The following is a 22,793-nucleotide window of genomic DNA, read 5'->3' as shown; positions in this document are numbered from 1 at the left end:
CCCTGGGGAGTAAATGGGGGGGTCGCTTGGGGCATGGGAGGGTGGGAGGGAGATGGAACTGTGATTAATATGTAAATTAAGATTGTTTCTAATTTAAATAAAATTTATACATTAAAAATAGCAAGAGTTTAACAGTACTAACTTTGTTTTGTCTTTTGTAGTTCAACTTCTGGCTAACTGTTCTTCTTACCTGAAGAACACAGAATATTTTTCATTTGTCATTTAAAAGCTCATCCTGAGAAAATTTCTTTGTTACACTAGGATACTGATCACACAGTATAGTTCTGGACTTGATAAGAAATACTTTATATTGGCTTAAACTACCATTGGCTATGCCAGAGGAGCAGTGAGTAACAATTGAAGTTCCATGTGTAAATCCACCAGAAGGAAACACTCTGATGGGTCAATCTACTTTAAGCAAGGCCACGGGACTGCAGACCCCAAAATGTCTTTTGCTTCTGCTGTGCCTTTCCTTGTTGACTGCAACTCTCTTTCTCTGCTATTTAGCATGAATGAGTGCATGTGGGGAGATCTCCACTGCCTGCAATATAATGTTTGTCTCTTGGAAACAATCTTTCTCCTGGATATTTTTAACAGTGAATTTTCAAGACAATGACCCCTTTCTAAGCTGTATTGCATACTTTGATAATAAAATGAAAGCCTATACAGAGTTTTGATGATTCATTTCACAGCTAAGGCTTATGAGTCCTACCTTAGGAGCTGCTCAGGTTAATGATTAACAGAAAGCACCTGAGTCCAGGAGACAGGCTGGCTCTAATTCTCTTAATGCTGAAAAGAGAAAGCCACATACCATTGACTCAAACAAAGATTCAAACTAACGGCATGTTAGACATGATGGCTTGCTAATAGTTCTAAGATGAATAACCACAGAAAATAAGCTAAAGTTCACAAGGACAGGTGGCTGTGCTGTCTGATAGATTTGCCTAGCCTGAAAAATAAACTAACTCCCAATTGTTGCTAGTTTTCCTTGCCAGGTTTGGCTGATGACCAAAAGTGGTGATTAATTCCTTTATACCCATTTCTTTGCTTAATCTCTTGATATAAAGAAAATCTATTGATGAGTAGGTATGTACCCTAAAGATTTAAAGTAGTGCTGACTAATTCTTTTTCACATGTAAATGTTTAGGTTTCTGATTCCTATAAGACTCCTTATAAAATTACCCTTCAAAGTAAGTTAAAAAAGTGAATGGCCATTTCTTTGCAACTGCAAGATGAATCCTGCCAGTGAAAGATCTGACAAGAACACCTTGCTTGCCCACACATTTAATCTATAACAAGGTACTTGAGTATGATTGTATGTGGGTTCTTGGGATAATTCATTTTTCACTTGTAGTATGTAAAATGTTTAATCATGTAAGGGATATGGAAAGAACACATGAAGCTAATTTCATAACACCAAATAATCCAATTAAAAAGTGGTGTACAGAACTAAATAGAGAATTCTTAATAGAGAAATATAAAATGGCTGACAGACACGTAAGAAAGTGCTCAACATCCTTAGCCATCAGGGAAATGCAAATCAAAGCAACTCTGAAATACCATCTTACTCCTGTCAGAATGGCTAAAATCAAAAACACCAATGATTGCTTAAGCTGGAGAGGATGTGGAAAAAGGGGAACACTCCTCCACTGGTGATATAGAGTGTCATCTCGTACAGCCACTTTGGAAATCAGTATGGCGATTCCTCAGGAAAACGGGAATCAATTTACTACAAGATCCAGCAATTTCACTCTTATGAGTATACCCAATAGATGCACATTCATATAAAAGGACATCTGTTCAACTATATTCATAGTAGCATTATTTGTAATAACCAGAACCTGGAAGTAACCTGGATGCCCCTCAACTGAAGAATGGATACAGAAAATATGGTACATTTAACACAAAGGAGTATTACTCGGAGGAAAATAAAAATGGAATCTTGAAATTCCAAGGGAAATGGATGAAACTAGAAGAAACCATTCTGAATGAGGTAACCCAGCCACAAAAAGACAAACATGGTATGCACTCAATCATATATGGATTCTATACATAGAGCAAAGGATTACCAGCCTACAATCCAAACCACCAGAGAAGCTAGGAAACAAGAAGGATTCTAAGAGGGAAATACACGGTGAAGGGGAAAGGGACAAGATCTCCTGAGCAAAATGGGAGCATGGGGGAGGGGAAAGGAAGCTAGGAGAATGAGATGGGGAGAAGAGGAGAGGTGAGGAGGACATAAGGGAGCAGAAAGGTTGTGTACAGGAAAGAATAGAGGCGAGCAAAAGATAATAGAGGGAGCCATTTTAGGTTTAAAGAGAAATCAGGCACTAGGGAAATGTCCAGAGATCTACAAGGACTACACCAACTAACAATCCAAGCAACCATGGAGAGGCTACCTTAAATTCCCTCCCCTGATAATGAGATTGACCACTAACTTATATGCCATCCTAGAGCCTTCATCCAGCAGCTGGTGGAAGTAGAAGTAGACACCCACAGCTAAACACTGAACTGAACTGGAATCCAGTTGCAGAGAAGGACGAGTGATAAGCAAAGGGGTCAAGACCAGGCTGGTGAAACCCACAGACACAGCTGACCAGAACAAGGAGGAACTCTTTGTCCCTAGACTGATATCTGGGAAACCACCATGGAACTAATCCAGACCCCATGAATGTGAGTGTCAGTGAGGAGGCCTTGGAAATCTATGGGGCATCTTGTAGTAGATCAGTACTTATACCAAGCATAGGAATGGACTTTGGGGAGCCCATTCCACATTGAGTGTTACTCTCTCAGCCTAGACACACAAGGGTGGGCCTACGTCCTATCCCAAAGGATATGACAGATTCTGAAGACCACTCATGGAAGGCTTCACCATCCCTGGGGAGCAGAAATGGTATGGGATAGGTAGGGGGTTAGTGGGGGTCAGGGGAGGAGGGGAGGTAGGGGGTACTGGGTTTGACATGTAAAACAATCTTGGTTCTAATTTAAATAAAAATGGAAAAAATACAAGTTGTGACTCTTCAGAAATATATTTTTTAATTCATAATTTGTTGTAGTGTCATTGGATGGTAACATAGAAGATGGCCTGATGTATTGGAAGGCTTACAAATCAGTGAATGTCCTGTAGGAATTATTGTCCCTGCATGATGCAATTTCTACTAGAAATCAGAGATGTCATTATTTTTTTGTTCTATTATACTATTTATAAGAGTGACATTGGCTAATTTTTCATCTCATCAGATAAAATCAATCTAAAATTGTCTGAATTATTATTGAATATGAATGCAGTGGTAAACAGACACATGTATTTTTGTAAGTGACACATGTAGATGAATTTTAAAAGAATCCTCACAGTGCTAACAATGGCAGCCATCCACACTCACTTCTGTGAGACTCCCCAAAACATTACTGCACCATGTAGGCTAGTGTGTGTCTGATTAGCTACCTGTATTTCTGTTTCTGCCTGTGCTGTAATATACCCTGACAGATTACACATTCTTTTTGAGACCCTAAGAAAAATGGCTCTAACAAATAAGATCTCAGTGCTAATGAAAAGTATAAACTGAGGACAAAAAAACTACAGTGTCTACAACATAACAGAGGAGGGCTTTTGAAATAAAATAATGTAGTCCACATAGACCTTCATGAAAGGATGTAGAAAACATTTTAGGATAACTCTGTTCATATGAAGAGAAAGGAACACAGTGCTTCAATTTATGAAAAGAAGAGATCAATTATGAAGCCATAGGCAATAGTGGAGGGAAGAGCTCAGAACCATGAAATAGTTAGGATAGAGCCATTTTCACTGAAATACAGAGAAAAAGGACACATTGTGGAAAGCATGCAAGATGACTTTGTTGGTGTTATACTCTAGAAAATTGATAGCTATATCTCTTTATTCCTATTTTAAAAATTCCTGAAAAATACAATATATATATATATATATATAAATTTATGTGTATGTATATATAATATATGTATTGCTTACATATTCATGTTTCTCAAAATGATAATAAGTCCTTCTATTCTTATTATTAAAAAGCAGTGTTGATAAATCTTGGTCAGTATAAGTCATGATATTTATTCAAAATTTTGACATTTATAATAATATTTTATCCAGAAAGTTTCATGAACATGATTGCCTAAACCTGATATGAATGAGAAAGACAATGATAGACATACCAAGCTGGATGGGAGAAAATCATAATCCTGTACAAGGAACTATAGGCAAAAAAATTAATGCCAAGAGTCATAGAAATATTTGTCAAAGGGAAAATCAAAGCAAATGAATATCTAATAGGAAATGGCCATCCTCAAAAATATACACAGGAATAGCTTTATATAGACTTGAATAAAGCTTATATTAGGCATATGTATGGATATGTACACACATACTTTCATATAACAATTTTTTTAGATAGCCCGTGATTTGAAATGTAGAAAGCAGTTACATGAGAAGGTTTAGAGTTAAGGAAGGGAAAGAAAACTGCTCCAATTACATTACAATTTCAAAAATTAAGGTAGTAATTAAAATTTTAAAACAATCATCGTACTTTAAAATAAGCTGCCAGAAAATACTTTTGGCTTTGGAGTGTGCAGCTGCACATAAAAGGCATGTGTTTATAGTAGAAGAGAAAAACCATTAAAATCCAAATTGTGAAAGATAATATTTATGTGATACATGAATTTATATCACATCATTAACATAAGAAGTGTTTCTAGAGTTGGTTAATCTACTTTGACATATCAAACCAACCACATTTATGAGTAAATGGGAGGGACATGTTCTTCCTCTCATGCTTTAAAAAATTTTTTTTTATTAGTTCAAATTAGGAGCAAGTTTGTTTCACATGTCAGTCCCTTCTCCCTCTCCCTCCCCTCACCCCCATCCCTCCTCCCCCCCCTACCCCCCACCCCATCCACCCTCCACTCCCCAGGCAGGGTAGGGCCCTCAAAGGGGGCTCCGCAAAGTCCACCACATCATCCTGGGCTGGGCCTAGGCCCTCCCCCATGTGTCCAGGGCAAGAGTGCATCCCTTCACGTGGGATGGGCTCTCAAAGTCCCTTCTTACACCAGGGAAAAATACTAATCCACTACCAGGGGTCCCCTGGAGTGCAGAGGCCTCCTAATTGACATCCACCTCTCATACTTTTCTAGAGAAAACAACAATTTTAATTTGGAAGGATAACAGCCAATATGCACAACAGGATTTACCACATGAAAAACTATGTCTCAGCTAGGTAAGAATCCTAGCACTGTGTGAGGTCTGAGTTGATCCCTGCACATACATGGTTGGAGGTGACTACATGCTCCCATAGATATTCTCTCACATGCAGGTATGAACTGAAGCATGATTACGCACAGCCACAGAGAAAAATTTGTGGTAAAAGTACTTTGTAAAGTCTGTTCCATGTGCAGTTGAACAGACTAAGCCATGTTGCTCCTAAAATATAATTTATATTAACATTTAATGTTCACAAATCCTATTATGTGAACAGTTATGATAGCATTAATGTAAATTCCATTTAGAAATTTGGACCACATAAACAACTATGTAGTGGGGCAAAATTCCTGTCTATAGCTTATAAGTTTTGTAATCTTGATAATTAAGATGATTATCTCTAGACCTGTAAAAATGCAGATACAATTGAAAAGAGGCAAACATACTGTGACTGAGAAAGAGGGCACATTTCCTCTTTGAAAACATATATGCACTTCCAAACTATAATAAAGGATGTGATCCAAAGCCCTACAAAAAGGTTTTAGCTTTGACATACATAGACTTTTTGTACTCCAACTTTTATGATAAAAATTTGGGAAATGTTTTTTACCTCGGTAAACTTTTAGGACAGAAAGAAAGGGGAAAAGACACACTTTTAGTCTTTTGTAGTGACAAAAAATTTTCTTACCACAAACTTAGTTGGATTTTATTTCTGACAATCAAAATCTCAATGTGTCATATGAACACTCACATGAAAATAACATAAAAAGGCATTAGAAATTCATTGAACAATCTTGTAGAAGAAAAATGTGTCTGAGAGTAACAGATTAGCAAATAATTAATTTAATCAAAAAAATTGAAGACAGGCAGAGGTATTTTGACAACAAAGAATAATAAAACTTCTAAATCTGATAGGCTTACTTCCAAATCAGTAGCAACTAGAAATGCAACCTTTTGACACTACCATCACATCCCACAGTAGGATGAGTATTTGGTGGCATAACCTCTTTTCACATGAGTACACATGGACTTCTAGATTACACCAAAGACCCAAGTCAAACTTTGATAAAACTATCCATCCTCTGAAGACCTAATATGAGAAATGTATCTGCAAAGACATGACCAACTAAGATCACAATAATACTATTACCATATTTGGAAGGAAATGATCAACACACAGTAAGCAACCTTATTTTATCATTTTTGAGAAAAAAGAAATGAACAGTAACATACAATATAACAAAGGATTTTGGATTAGAAGTTTGTTTTTCATGATAAGAATAAGAAGTGTGGAAGTTTAAATACACACCCACAAACACACACACATATGATTATAGGTCATATTTAATATGAAATAAGAAACAGGATAGATGAATAATGACACTTACTGTATGTGAATGTCATTAAAATAGTATGGCACATATAAGTGTGGAACTTTGTTGCCTGTGTAGTAAGAATGAACTGGAAAAAATGCACCGATGTCCACATCTCCTTTATAATGAAAATCCTCTTCAATTCTGAAATAACACTCAGAAGAATTATAGGCACATACATGACAGAGATTAAGCAAGATCCTGATACCAATAACCAAAAGAAAATACCCTACTAACACACATGTCTGTCCAGACATAAGTTTGATGGGTGCAGTTCTTACAGTGTCCAGCTTGTATACACTCAGCTCATGTGTCAGTGTCCACATACACTTCTAGCTTTGCTGATGAGTGAGGCTGTCTCAGGAATCACTTTGAGTACTTTCTTATACCTCCTCCATTGCCACTGAGAATTCTGAAACTCTTTCTTCCCTTAGGCACTGCATCTGAGGCCCTGATTTCAGGTGAAAAAAAAAACAAGCTGGAAAATGCATTTGTAGATTTTCTTTTGTACCTGGAGGCGCCATGATTTCAGCACTACCCGATTACAACTGGCAGTAAGAGCTCAGGGATGAAATCCTCTTTGCCTAATTTGACCTCAAGTGTAAAGTTAAAAAGTTTTCATATGAAAACAACTGAGGTTGGTGTAAACAGGATTCATCAGAGGATGATATTCTAAGTGTAGTGGGAAAAAGAAAGGGACAAAATCCCATGCTGTTTGAAACCCACCAAAATGTTTGGAATGTCAAAATTTCTCAAACCAAAGAAAACCATTGGATTCTACCTTGCTTAGTGTCTGTGTCTCAGATTCCTGTCTTCTATGATACATCTACATATATTTCTACATCTACATAAATCTACAGATTAAAATATAATGTCCACAAAGATTACAATCCATTTAGGTCTCACTTTGAGAAAATTAATAGTTGTCTACTTCCAAATGGACCACCTAATAGAGAAATGAAGTTTCCAGTTCAGACCCTGGGCTTTGTGCTACTGCACCACGCCCTAATTACTCCCCAGTAAATCACTGAGTAGATGCTCTGATCCATGCCTGCATCTAGAAAAGTGGATTTACCTACTTTCTCTCTTCAGAGAACACGAGGGTGTGTTTGGGGATAAATCCTTCTCTTTGCTGTATAAAACACAATAATTTTAATCTTCTAAAAGTATGATTTACCTAATAACCAAATGAAGCTGTGATTAGCAGGGCTCTATTTCCTAGTTTACAGGATAAAGTAATGCAGTGAAAGTACTTTGTCTCATGCTCTATCAATGAATGGATGTTCCAACCCATAAGTAAGCTCCCAAAGGACAGGATGGAAGAGTTGAGTGAATAAAAACCAAAGACACTTGTCTTAGGGCTAAATGATTATTATTTCTTTCTGAATAATGTGCAGTAGGAGGCATAATGAAACATGTGAAATATTCCAGCTGGTAGTGAAATTAGTAAATCCCTACATCACTATTGCTTCACATCAAGAACAGAGAAAGCAAGAGGAACCGAGGTAACCACATAGAACAAGTGAATACTGTGTTAAAGTCCTGTAAGTGATTTGCTACATATGATACAACACTCTTTGGACTTTATCACTTAAGTCCTACAATGTACTGTTTTATGTTTTAGCTCATTATATTATATTTTGTTTTTTTTGTTACCTCTTAGAAGCTCATTCTTTTCTGATGAGAGACAGAAATGAAGTGGATCTCCATATTAGGGGAAATTGGAAGGAACTAGTATGAATGGAGGGAACGAAAATTGTAATAGGGTTATAGTGTGTGAGAAAAGAATCTATTTTTAATAAATGGAGGAAAATTAAAAAGAAAGAAAAATTTTCTTCCTGTGAGAAAACACAAACATACCCTGGACAGACAGAGACACAGACAGAAAGAAACAGAGAGACAAAGACAGAAACAGAGAGATACAGAAAGATACAGATTGCAGTGCAAGTTTTGCATGTTATTTTAATTATTTATATAATGTAAAACTATTTTTCATTTTTTCTAACTTTTTAAATTTTAGATACCAAGACCATTTCCCTTCCTTCCCCTTCTCAAGCATCCCACTGCCCCCTTTTCATCTCCATCCACTTCTCAGAGGGCATACAGACTTTTCTTTTCTTTTTTTGAGACAGAGTTTCTCTGTGGCTTTGGATGCTGTCCTGGAACTAGCTCTGGTAGACCAGGCTGGTCTCGAACTCACAGAGATCCGCCTGCCTCTGCCTCCCGAGGGTGAGATTAAAGGCGTGCGTCACCAATGCCTGGCGGGTACAGCCTTTTCTTGAGAAGCCAACAATGTCTGTCATACTAACATAAGCAGGACCCAGAGCCTCCCTCCTGTATGAAGGCTGAACAAGGTATTCCACCATAGGGAATGAGTTATAAAAATCCAGTTCATGCACCTGGGATAGGTACTGGTGCCACTGCCAGGGGCCGTATAATTGTCACCAACATTCGGAAGGCCTAGTATAGACCCATGTTGTTTCCAAATCTGTCAATCCATAGTCCTTGAGCTCCCACTAGCTTTCGTCAACTGTCTCTCTGTTTTTCCCTAATACTCTTGACACTACTTGTTTATATGAACCCTCCTCCCTCTCTTCAAGTGATTCTCAGGATCTCATCCAGTTCTTGTCTCTGGGTTACTGTATCTACCTCCATCAGTTATTGGCTGTATGTTTATGATGACAATTAGGGTTGTCTCTATTCTGATTAATGGAAGGCCTGTTCAGTTAGCTTCTCCACTATAGTTAAGAGTCTTAGCTGGAGGCTGTCCTTGTGGATTCCTAAGAATTTCTCTAGCAATCGGTTTCCCCCTAACTCCATAATGTATCCCTCTATCAAGATATCTCTTTCAATGCTCTCCCACTCTGTCCATCCCCCAATTAGGTCTTCTTGATCCCTCATCTTTCTCTCCACTGTCCCCTCCCTTTTACCCACCCTCCCAGTTTACCCAGACTACTTGAACTATTTTCCCTTCCTGGGGTCTTTCATGTGTGTCCCTCTTAAAGTGCACCTTTTTACTTACCTTCTCTGGGGTTGTGGGTTGTAGCCTGGAGCATCATTTGCTTTACATATGCTATCCAATTATGAGTGAATATACACCATAATTGTCTTTTTGGATCTGGATTACATCACACAGGTGGGTTTTTTGTTTCATCCATTTGCCTGTACATTGCAAGATATCATTTTTAAACCACTGAGTAATATTGCATTGTGTAAATGTAGCAATTCTCTTTCTCCATTCTTTGCTTGATGGGCACCTAGGTTTTTTCCAGGTTCTGTCTATTACAAACAATGATGCTATGAACATAGGAGAGCAAACACCCTTGTGGTATGATTGTACAACTTTGGGTATATGCCCAAGTGTGGTATTGCTGGTTCGTGAGGTAAGATTGATTCACAATTTTCTTAGAAACTGCCATACTGCTTTCCAAAGAGTCTGTACACTTTGCACCCCCCACCAGCAATGGAGGAGTGTTCCCCTTTCTCCAATCCTCTCCAGCATATGCAGTCATTAGTGTTTTTGATCTTAGCCATTCTGGTAGGTGTAAGATGGCTTCTTAGAGTCATTTTGATTTGTATTTCCCTGATAGTTAAGGATGTTCAACAATTCTTATAAGTCTTTTGGTAATTTGAATTTCTTATTTTTTAATTTTCTGTTTAGTCTGTACCACATTTTTAATTGGATTATTTGATATTTTGTTATCTAGTTTTTTTATGCTATTTATCTATTTTAGAAATCAACTGCCTGTCAGATGTGGGGTTGGTGAAGAACTTTTCCAATTCTGTAGGCTTCTGTTTTATCTTATCGACCATGTTCTTTGCCTTACAGAAGTGTCCCAGTTTAAGAAGGTTCCATTAATTGATTATTGCTGTCAGAGTCTATGCTACTGGTATTATAATTAGGAAGTGCTTTCCTGTGCCCCTGTGTTCAAGGCTACCTATCATGTTCTCTTCTATCTGGTTCAGTGTAAATGGATTTAAGTTAAGGTCTTTGATCCACTTGGACTTTCGTTTTATATATGGCAATAGATATGGATGTATTTGCACTTTTCTACATGTTGACATCTAGTTATTCCAGCACCATTTGTTGAAGATGCTTTCTTTTTTCCATTGCGTAATTTTAGCTGTTTTGTCAAAAATCAGTTGTTCATTGTTGTGTGGATTAATATCAGGGTCTTCAATTCAATTCCATTGATCCACATGTCTCTTTTTATACTGATACTAAGATGATTTTATTAGTGTAGCTATATGGAAGAGCATGCAGTCAAGGATGTGAATGCATCCAGATGTTCCTTTATTGTACAGGATTGTTTTTTGCTACCTTGGTTGTTTTGTTTTTTCATATGCAGTTAAATTTTGTTCTTTCGAGTTATGTAAAGAATTGTGCTGGGATAATAATGGAGTTTGCAGTTAATCTGTAGATGGTTTTTATAAAATGTGCATTTTTACATGTTGATCCTACCTATACAAAAACATGGATACCCTTTCATTTTCTGTTTTCTTCTTCAATATCTTTCTTCAAAGACTTAAAGTTCTTGTTTTTCTTGTTTTTCACTTGTTTGGTTAGAGCTACTTCAAAATATTTTGTGTTATTTGTGGCTATTGTAAATGGTTATATTTCTATGATTTCTTTCTAGGCTATTTTTTTTATTTTATACAGCAGGACTACTGATTTCTTTGCGTTTATCTTGTATCATTCTATATATTTATCAGCTGTAGGAAATCCCTGGTAGAAATTTTTGTGTCACTTATATAAACTATCATATCAACTGAAAATATTGAAAGTATGACTCCTTATCTTCCAAATCTACTTCATCCCCATTTGTTTCTTATTATTCTATCTAGATATTTGAGTACTACATTATGTGGATATGGAGAGAGTGCAAAGCCTTGACTTGTTCCTATTTTTAGAAGGACTGCTTTGAGTTTATCTTCATTTGGCTTGATGTTGACTGTTGACTTGCTGTATAATGCCTCTATTATGTTTAGGTATGATCCTCTTGACCTTTATCATGAAGGGACATTCAATTTTGTTGGAGGCTTTTTCAGCATCTAATGAGATAATCATGTGTGTTTTCTATCAATTTGTTTAGATGGTGGATTACATTGATAGATTTTCTTTTTCTTTTTTTCAGATTTTTTAATTTTAACCAGAAACAAGATTGTTTTACATGACAATCCCACTTCCCTTCTCCCTCCCGTCCTCCCCTACCACTTCCCCCCAACTGAAACCCGGTCTATCACATATCCTTTCTGCTCCCCCTGGATGGTGAGGCCTTCAATAGGGTATCATCAGAGTCTATCATATCCTTTGGGATAGGGCGTAGGCCCACCCCCATGTGTCTTGTCTCAGGGAGTATTCCTCTATGTGGAATGTGCTCCCAAAGTTGACACCTATGCTAGGGATAAGTACTGAACTACCACAGGAGGTCCTGTAGATTTCTGAGGTTTCCTCAATGAAATCCATATTCCCAGCTATCAGTCTGGGGAGCAAGAGTTCCCCGATGTTCAGGTCAGTTGTTTCTGTAGGTTTCACCAGCCTGGTCTGGACCCCTTTGCTCTTCACTCATACTTCTCTGCATCTGGATTCCAGTTCAGTGATAAGTTGTGGGTGTTGGCTTCTACTAGATTTTCATATGTTGAAATATCCCTGTATCTCTGGGATGAAGCCTATTCAATCATCATTGTTGATTTTTTTGTTGGTGGTTCTTGGATTTGGTTTGTCAGTATTTCATTGAGTCTTTTTGAGTCATTGTTCATGAAGCAGATTGGTCTGTAATTCTCTTTCTTACTTGTGTCTTTGTTTTTTGTTGAACAGGGTAACCGTATCCTTGTTTAAAAAGCTCAACAATGTTCCTTCTGTTTCTAATGTGTAGAAAAGAGTATTTGTATGAGCTCTTCTTTGAAACTCTGGTAGAATTCTTCAGTGGAACCATCTGTTCATGGGCTTTTCTTTTGGTTGGGAGTCTTTTGATTTATGGTTCTATTTCCTCAGATGCTATAGGCCTATTTAAATTGTTTATCTGTCTTGATTCAATTTGTGTATGTGGTACCTACACAATTAATTGTTTATTACTTTTGTATTTTCCACTTTTTTGAACTACAAGTTATCAAACTATGACCTATTGGTTCCATGTATTTCCTCAGTGTCCTTTGTTATGTTCTCCTTTTCCTATATTATTTTGCTAATTTGGCTATTATATTATCTCTCTGCTTTTTGGTTAGTTTGGATAAGGGTTTGTCTATCTTGTTGATATTCTTGAAGAATCAACTCTTTGTTTCATTGATTCTTTGTATTGTTCAATTTGTTCCTATATTATTGATTTCAGCCCACAATTGGAATATTCCCTGTTATCTTCTACTCCTTGGTGAGTTTTCTTCTTTTTGTTCTAAGCTCTTAAGTGTGCAGTTAAGTCACCAGTATGGGAGTTCTTCATTTCCTTTATGTAGGCACTTAGTGCTATGAACTTTCCTCTTAGTATTGCTCTCACAGTGTGCTATAAGTTTTGGAATGTTGTGCTTGCATTTTCATTGAATTCTCTGAAATTTTTAATTTCTTTCTTTATATTTTCCTTGACCTCGTGATCATTCAATTGAACATTGTTCAATTTTCGTGAGTTTGTAAGTTTCTGCAATTAGTGTTATTGTTCAATTCTAACTTTAATCCATGGTCATCCAATAAGATGCAGGGGTTATTCCATTTTTTATTTTTTATTTTTTTGGTTATTCCATTTTATACTGTCTGTTGAGGTTTTATTTGTTATTGAGTATGTGGTCCATTTAAGAGAAGGTTCCATGAGGTGTTGTGAAGAAGGTATATTCTTTTGTGTTATGTTATTTGTGAAATGTTCTATAGATTTATTTTATGATCACTTGAGTCATAACATGTATTAGTTCCCCTATTTCTCTGTTAAGTTTCTGTCCGGGGGACCTGTCCAGTGGTGATAGAGGGGTACAGAAGTTTCCCACTACTAGTGTCTGAGGTTTGATGTGTGAGTTAAGCTTTAGTAATGTTTCTTTAAAAATGTGGTGTCCTTGTGTTTGGGTCACAGATGTTCAGAACTGAGACATCACCTTGTTGTATTTTTTTCACTGATGAATATGAAATATCCTTCTCCATCTCTTTTGATTTATTTTGGTTTGAATTCTATTTTGTTAGATATTAGCATAGCTACACCACTTGTTTCTTAGATCCATTTGATTAAAAAATCTTTTCCTAACCCTTTACTCTGATGTAATGTGTGTCTCTGAGGCTGACCTGTGTTTCTTTTATGCAACAGAAGGATGGGTCCTCTTTGTATCCATTCTGGTAGCCTTCATTATTTTGGAGGTGAATTGAATCAATTGATATTAAAAGATATTAATAACAAGTGATTGTTAATTCCTGTTATATGTGGTTTTTGATGGTGGTGGTAGTGTTTCTGTGTTCCCCTTCTTTTGGGTTTGCTGGTGTGAGGTTATATGATTCCTGTGTTTTCATGGGTTCAGCTAACTTCCTTGAGTTATAGTTTGCCTTCTAGTACTTTCTGTCGGGCTGGATTTGTTTAAATCTGGTTTTGCCATGGGATATCTTGTTTTCCCTGTTCTGATTAAAACTTTGTGGGTTTAGTAGTCTTGGCTGGTATCCATGGTCTGTTAGGGTCCACAGAATGTCTGTTCAAGACCTGGCTTTTGGAGATTTTATTGAGAAGCCAGGTGTAATTCTGATAGGTCTGCCTTTATATGCTACTTGAATATTTTTCTTTGCATCTCTTAGTGTTCTTTCTGTATTATGTATGTTTTATGTTTTGATTATTATATGGTGAAGTGTTTAGGTCTTTATGTTGTAGAACCTCTAGTTTCTGGTGCTGCCATATGGCTTTTTAATGCTCTTGAATGTATTCTTACAGTCATCTATGGATCTCTTCCTCCAATTGTGCAAGTAGAGCCTGTGCCTCTAAAGGGCTCTCTTCCTCCAATATGTGAATTTGAGGACTGTGGATCTTGTGATTTCTCTTTCTCCAGTTGCAGGTAGAATGCATGATTTTCTTGGTCATGAATGCAATGGAGAGATGGTTGGGTGGGGGGTGAGGAGAATGCTGTTTGCTGGTCACTGTGGCACTTCCTCCAGATGTTGGTGGGACTTGTGACTCCCTTGTTCATAGATGCAGTGGGGGATGGTAGGGTGAGTGTGGGGATAACCATACTGCCTGATCTCTTGGGATGTGATCAGTGGGTTGGGGTATGGTATAGGCTTTGGCAGCCTGGGTCCTAGAGAGCTGGCTGTCTATTTTGGGGCTCAGACATTCACCTCATCCTCCAGGTCATAAAACAATTTTAGATTCAAATGTATTTAGTTCAAATTCTTCCCCTCTCACAAGTCCTTCCCGAGTCTCTCCTTTTCTATGTCCACCAAATTGAAGTTTATTCTCAACCAACAAAGAGAATCTCAGTAAAAGAAAACACCACAGATGTTCTCTTTGTTCCATCATATAAATTTGGATTGTTTGTCAAAAATCAGGTGTTAATAGGTGTGTGGGTTAATATCAGGGTTTTCAATTCTATTCCATTGGTCTACTAGTCTATTTTTGTACCAATACCAAGTTGTTTTCAGGACTATAGCTCTGTAATACAGCTTGAAGTCAGGGATGGTGATGCCTCCAGAAGTTCCTTATTGTATAGGGATGTTTTGTCTATCCTGGGTCTTTTGTTTCTCCATATAAAGTTGAGAATTGTTCTTTCAAGGTCTGAGAAGAATTGTGTTAGGATTTTGATGAGGATTGTATTGAATCTGTAGATTGCTTTTGGCAAGAGTGCCATTTTTACTATGTTGATCCTACCTATCCAAGAGCATGGGATATCTTTCCATTTTCTGGTATCTTCTTTGGCACTGGTATAGACTTTGGGAAATGTCTAGAGATCTACAAAGATGACACCAGCTAACTATCTCAGCAACTGAGGCTACCTTAAATGCCCTCCCCTGATTATGAGATTGATGACTGACTTATGTGCCTTCATCCAGCAGCTGGTGGAAGTAGAAGCAGACACCGATAACTAATCACCGATCTGAACTAGAACCCAGATGCAGAGAAGGACCAGTGAAGAGCACAGAGGTCCAGACCAGGCTTGTGAAACACACAGAAACAGCTGACCTGAACATTGGGGAACTCTTACTCCCCAGTCTGATAGCTGGAATACCAGCATGGGACTGATCCAGACCCCAGGAACATGGGTTTCTGTGAGGAAACCTCAGAAATCTATGGGATCTCCTGTAGAAGCCTAGTGTTTATCCCTAGCATAGGTGTGGACTTTGGGAGCCCATTCCATATAGAGAAATACTCCCTGAGCCAAGACACATGGGGGTGGGCCTAGGCTCTATCCCAAAGGATACGAAAGACTCTGATGACACCCTATGGAAGGCTTCACCATCCAGGGGGAGTAGAAAAGATATGTGACAGATAAGGTTTTAGTTGGGGAGTAGGGGAGGACGGGTGGGAGAAAGGAACTGGGATTGTCATGTAAAACAATCCTGTTTCTAATTCAAATAAAAAAGTTGGAAAAAAGAAAACAACGCAAAACCAAGAGAACAAAAAACAACATGGATAAAACAACCTTACCAAACTATAAACAAATAAAATCACAGATAGAGAAAAAAATTGGAATCCATTATATATTGATCAACAAATCCTGAACATGATACCTATCCTTAAGTTGTTGATATAAACATTGTCACTCCATTGAAGAAAACTGAATTTTCCTATCCTAACAGGTTAAAAGATACAGTTCAGTGATTAATGTTTACATTAGTGGAAATGTTTTTGTTCATGAATTGATGTATTTATTCATTCATTCCCCCATTCATTCATGTTGCCGATGGTTCTTCCCACCAGCACGGTCCCACAGCCACATCAGCCACAGACAAACACACAGGTGCTTACATTAATTATAAAACTGTTTGCCAATAACTAGGGCTTCTTATTGGCTAGTGTGTCTTAATTATTAAGCCATTTCTGTGAAGCTATGTATTCCCACGTGGTCTTGGCTTACTGGAAAATGCCAGACCTGCAACTGCTTTGCCTGATACCTGATGATTGATCAGGCTCTTTGCAGTCTCTGATCACATCCTGTTTATGCCCAGCTACTTCAATACCTGTCTGGCCAATCAGCTAGTCAGTGTTTCATTCATTAACCAATAGGAGATGCATAAATACAGAAGGACATCCCCATCACATTCACTTACATATAATGACATAGAATATAATGATATCAAACAAAACTGTCACATCCAAGTTGGAGGAGAGAAATGAAAAGAAGGAAAAGAACCCAAGAGATGGCACCTGAATCAGAGACCCACTAGTTTCCAAACTTAGAAATCCATCTGAAAACACTAAACTGGAAGCTAAATTAATGCAAGGGACCTAGGGTAGACCTGTGCAGCCCCTTCATATGCTAGTTTAATAACTGTGAGTTTTGAACAGGCATATTTAGAATCACTAAGTATTTTCTCATCAATCCCCACTGGATGTTATACTCTTTCCTCCTGCTCTTTCATGTGGTTACTCGAGCTCTGAGGGGAGTAATCTGATGGAGACATCCCACTTAGGGCTGAGCATTACAATGTCTCTCATACTTTGCATAATATAGGGGTGTCATCCTGATATTTGTTCCAGTTAGCTGCATGGGAAAGCTTCTATGATGATAGCTTAATGAAACCCAGACCAGTGTAACAGACTATCTCTAAAAGCTATTATATATATGTATTTCATATCTATAAATATACATAGACACATAATAGAGGTACATAAATATACATGTGCAATATATGATATTTTTATAATTATATATTATATTATATAATAAATATTGTAAAATTTTATGTAATCTTATTAATATATTATGTAAGAAATGATAAAATACATAATATTCTTTTTATATTTTTAGGCCAGTATTATTTGCTTATAATATAGTTCCATAGGCAACCTAATAACAGCTTCTTGGTATCCTAGTCAGTGCTGGGTATGGATTCCATGTTGTGAAATGGGCCTTAAGTCAAATCTAAAAGTTGGTGACTCCCCCATTTGTGTGTAGCATGAATATTAAAAACATAGAGATAAATATTTGGATTTAAGCTGAAGATCAGAGAACCAAAGCACCCAGCAATTAACTCTTACCTCTACCAAGCTGGGGAGATCTTGTCTTCCCCATGAGTGGAAATTAAATCTTATATGAGACTCTTTGCTTCTTCCTAATATACCTCTTTAGTGTTGGGATTAAGGGCATGAGCTCTGTTACTCTTTCAGACTCATTCGGTCTTATGTAGCCCAGTGTGGTCTTGGACTCACAGAGGTCCATCTGCCTCTGTCTCCTGATAGAAGCCACCACTGACTAGGATCTATAGCTAACTAGTATGCCTGAATTTGCTTTCTGATTCCAAGGGAAGCTTTATTAAATAAGAAACAATATATCACCAAATTTGTGCCTTCATTGCCATAGCACAACTTCCTTGAAGTACAACATTGTAGCTAAAGCATATGTGGTTAACTTGCATGAAAAATAGGTTCCTAAGAACCCGCCAAACACCAGGGACAGCTTGTGTTCCCATTGCCAGGAGTCCCACAAATAGAATTGTCACATATAAGCAGAGGCCCAAAGTCCATCCTATGCAAATGAGCATATAACTTTCTTATGACTGAAGGAAGACTGATAAGTAACTCTACTGTTATGGCCATGGTTACATGCTCTTTGTGTTGGTCTTATTGTCTTGTAATTGAAATATTTGATTTAAAATACATCACACTGATTTTATTATTTATACAAGTTTTAGGTTTGTAGCTGTACTGTGCAAAATGAAAAGAGAACAGAGTGCACCCTGAACTTTCATCATCCTCTGATTGAATTGGTATGTTGGATAGGTATTTTTGTGATAAAAGTGAGGCTATTCTTTAAACAAAATAGATTATACATATACATACATGTTGGAACTCCATAATACCAATGCTAATGTTAATCTGAAGGTGATTTAGCTGACTTTTAGAAAGAATCTGCCTCATCATGATTTCAGAGAGCTGGACTTGCAGGGAGGATACAATTCCTGTTCCCTGGTGTTCTGCCTATAACAAATCAGCATCCAAGCAGTTTCTACCTGAGATGAATGAATTCTTTAGGTTCCTCTCCCATTTTCCTGTGTGCATGGGACATTGAAGGACAAACTCCTGGGAAGCTGAAAATTCAGAAGAGGACACCTGAGTAAGGTTTAGCAGTAGATGGTTTTAAAACAACTCTCCGCACTTTGAAATGTGGGTGTCATTATCCCTTGGATTAAATCTGAGCACTGTGAGTGGTGGATCCTAACTATGTAGTTGATTTATGGTTTTCTGGGTCATAACCTCAGTTATCTCTTGGTGGGTCATGTTTCTCTATTTTTTATGATTTATGGGACCTTATCATTTTATCAGTTACAAACTCACTTGGTTTTCTGCTGAGGTCACTTTAATCTATGGATGTCCTTTGTCTTATGTACTATGCCACAAGGACTGCAACTGGAGACAATACCTATAATATTGCTTTTGATAACATGCTGTTCTCGCTGCCCTTATCTCTGTGGCCAGCAGGTTAGCTACAGGGAGAAATCCAGTGCCTGAGACATGGGTCTTGAATCTGTGACATTCTCTTCCTTCAGTCTTGCAGTTTTCACCTGAAGTTGTAATAGGAGAATGGGACTTTGGATACAAGAAATACTTTAGCAATTTTTCCTAGAGATATTAGTCTAAAGCACAAAAAATTTCTTGCTATCATGGGTGAGAGGTCATGGAAAGTTCAACTCTGTATCTCTTTCTATAGGATTTGGGTTATAGCCAAACTGTACCCTAATTAGGCAGCTAGACATCTGAGATTATCTACCCCAACACTTTTCTGCTTTTTTAACACCAGAGATAGGCCATTGTGAAAGTTGCTTGCTTCAACCTTTCAAGATATGAGAATTTGTTTTCTTCCTGAGTACAGTGGATCCCCTATGTCCTCCTGAGGTAATGTTTTAACCCAGAGAAAACTGATATACAACAGAGATGGCTGGGGTGCACATCTGATGACAAAGAATAGTGGTTACCCAGAGTTTATCTATATTTATGTAGGGAAATATAGGACCCCAGATTCCCAGGCCTGCTGTTAGGTTGGTATTGAAGGGCCCAGAATTATACAGTCCCAGTGCAGACAACAACAGCAGCAGCAACAAGCTGACATGAAATCTTAACACTCAGACAGGAAAAGCATCTCTGGCACTGTAATATTCCCTTCCAATATAGGTGCTCCATGCATGGGTTGTGGAGTCCTTTTCAGGAATTCTTTGACAAGAACAAGACTTATTTGCCCATGAAAACTCCAGCTATACACACGAGTAACTGAAAACTTCATTCCAAAAAGGACACCATACTTATCATGTTATAAGTTATCATCTAACATAACTCACACATTTGTTTTAAACCCTGATAAGGTTTCTAAAACTATGTATATGACTCTGTAAATAAATTAATACAAGGTAGAATTACAAAGACATGGAAATTTTATGGATGTCATAATGCACACATCAAATGTTTAGTGCTCGACAAATATGCACCGTATTTCCCAAAACACACAAATACGTTGCAAAGGTTCAATTTAACTTGTGTGTGCCATTTGTTTAGTTCCTTCTACCTGAATTTCAAAATCCTGCATGGCAATATAGTCATGGGTTACTTGTTATAGGTTACCAAATCCAGACATTAAACATCCAACTTTATCCCAATGTGATTAAGACTAAAAGATTCACTGAGACTTACAAATAGACATGCGGTATGAAGATCTTCCCTATGTAAGAAAAACAGAATATAATTATTTGTTTACTTTTTCAAGCCTGTGAGCAGATGTTCTTAACATGGTCACATAGAAAATGCAGGATACCGAGTTGCACTTAGCATTTTTGAAATCCAGCTTGTTTTAGGGTACTTAATAGATGCAACTGATTGGGTAGTGACAGTGTTTCTGTACCGCCACTCCAGAGGTTATATAAAGGATAGTTACTTACTGGGTTTTCCAAACACAGAAGTGACATATTTAATTGTGGTTTTATACTTCCTTAGTATATCCTCCACAGCTAGAATTTTATTATTTCTTCCATTGCAACTATGGATTTGTTTGAGACCATAAATTGTATAGGTCAATATCAAGTAAGAGTGAGCACTGAGGTATTTTGATGAAGGATCTTAAACCTTGAAAGACTCATTATGTCAGGGACATGCATTAAGATGAGTCTGCTCAATGCACCACAAATGAAATATCACATTATTTATTAATGCGTCAGAAGCCAAACAGTTCTATGAAGTAAGGAGAAACCATATGCCAGTAAAGAATGATTTAAGGAAAAAACACATTACTTTATTCACAGGATGAACTTAAGTAGCAATACATAGCTGAGATAATTGTGTTATTAGCATTGAAACAAATTTGTAGACTGATTTTTATAATACAGCCTGTATACACAATTTGTCCCATTTGTCATATGAAGCGATACATATAACGTTTGATACAGTTTTTCATATCTCATTTTATTCATATACTTGCCAGACCTTAGATCATGATTAAGTCACAAGTAATACAGAACAGAAGTCATCCTTTGCCTTTACTCTTTCCCATACACTTTTCTGTCAAGGAAGAACATTTTAAAGCAGTGAAAACAGGATGTGGGTGCCTGCAAAACACTGCTAAAAATCTTTTTTTTTCTGTTTTTTTTTGTGGGGGGTGGTGTTTTCAAAACAGGGTTTCCCTGTGGCTTTGGAGGCTGTCCTGGAACTTGCTCTTGTAAACCAGGCTGGTCTCGAACTCACAGAAATCTGCCTGCCTCTGCCTCAGGAGTGCTGGGATTAAAGGTGTTTGTCAACACCGCCAGTTCTTGGTTTTTTTTGACCTGTATTCCTTCTATTTCTGTTTCTAGTACACTCTTCATAACCTTGGTGCTAGCTCTTTAATTATTTGGCAGCATTCAGCAGAGGACCTATTCTGTCCATTTGTGCAGTAAGTACTGAAAAGTTTCTACACTCCAATCGATAAGCCTCTCCAATACTGCAATACAAATCAGACCAAATCACACTGAATTAGGAAAAGTCCACATTTAATGGATAAAGTGATTCTGGGTGGTCTTCCAGTCCCCCAATGAGGAGATAGAAAAGAGAGACTGGAAAAACCACAAATCTGTTTTCTGGAGACAGTTTAAATACCACGTGGGAGTGGTCTTGAGTTTCTCTGGGTGAGGGGTAATCATTTGTTGGACATGCTGAGATGCAGCAGTGTTTGGAGAGAGATAGGTGAGGGGGCTTGGGTGGAACTTCTCCCATAACTTTACAGACTCTTTGAGTATATGGGCCCTGGTTCATGCCTGGCTTCTTCCTGCTGCCAAGGGATGACATGGGAGAGGTGGAGTCAGGAGTTCATGGGTTCAAGCTTGGTGGTATGAGTGAAGAAGGATTATGTTAGCTGCCTTCCTGTAGATCCCAGAAATGTTCCTTGAGGTGGCAGAGAAGGTAGGTTGTTAGAAGAAAAATAGATTGTTATCATTAACCCTATGAATGGGACTAACCATGGGAAGGGTGATAACTGACAGAATGTAGGGAATGGAGAATTATCCTGGTAGGACAGAATAAGCAAGGGTGAATGAGTGAGACAGGAGAATAGACATGTCCTACATTGGGAGATCTTGGAAAACCGGAGGATGGAGGGTCACAGCTGTTGGACAGACCAAGTATCCTGAAGAGGTACCCTCTTGAGCCTATAGAGAGCTGATGCAGGTTTTGGCAATATCTGGAGGATACTCTATGGGGTGGCCTTGGCATAGGCAGGAGAAGTGAACCTGCATGATATTGGTTGGGGTAAAAATGGGTTTTGGAGACTGTTTTCATCAGACCAGATGTCTAGATAGAGAAGGAGAATTTTCCACAGGAAATTGCAGGTATCTGTAAGACAGCTGGAACGAGATTTCATCTTGGTGTCATAGCAAAAGACTATGGCTTTAGGTTAAAAGGCATGAACGTTTTTAGAAAACAACCAGAGAAAATTTAAAATTCTGTCCCTCTCTAGTTACAGCTGAAGCCTGTTAATCCTGACTATGAAGCTTATAAAAGAGGCACACCTGTCTGTACTTTTAGCAGGCAATTTAATGAATTAATGAGCTATCAGAACCCAAGTAATCAAAT

General features: G+C 37.7%; 1 protein-coding gene across 1 annotated transcript in view; it reads right to left on the bottom strand.

The window, feature by feature from the left end:
* The window catches only part of LOC100755119 (vomeronasal type-2 receptor 116), a 31,656-nt gene extending 24,736 nt beyond the window's left edge, over positions 1 to 6,920 (bottom strand). The window contains exon 1 of the mRNA XM_027433951.1: positions 6,610 to 6,920. Within this exon, the coding sequence (XP_027289752.1) occupies positions 6,610 to 6,920 (311 nt within the window). The remainder of the gene's footprint in view (positions 1 to 6,609) is intronic.
* Between the last annotated feature and the right edge of the window lie 15,873 nt (positions 6,921 to 22,793).

Source organism: Cricetulus griseus, chromosome 9 (genome assembly GCF_003668045.3).
Source record: "Cricetulus griseus strain 17A/GY chromosome 9, alternate assembly CriGri-PICRH-1.0, whole genome shotgun sequence".
Classification (NCBI taxonomy): domain Eukaryota; kingdom Metazoa; phylum Chordata; class Mammalia; order Rodentia; family Cricetidae; genus Cricetulus; species Cricetulus griseus.
The sequence above is the reverse complement of the archived record's forward strand: the minus strand, read 5'-3'. Positions and strand labels throughout refer to the sequence as shown.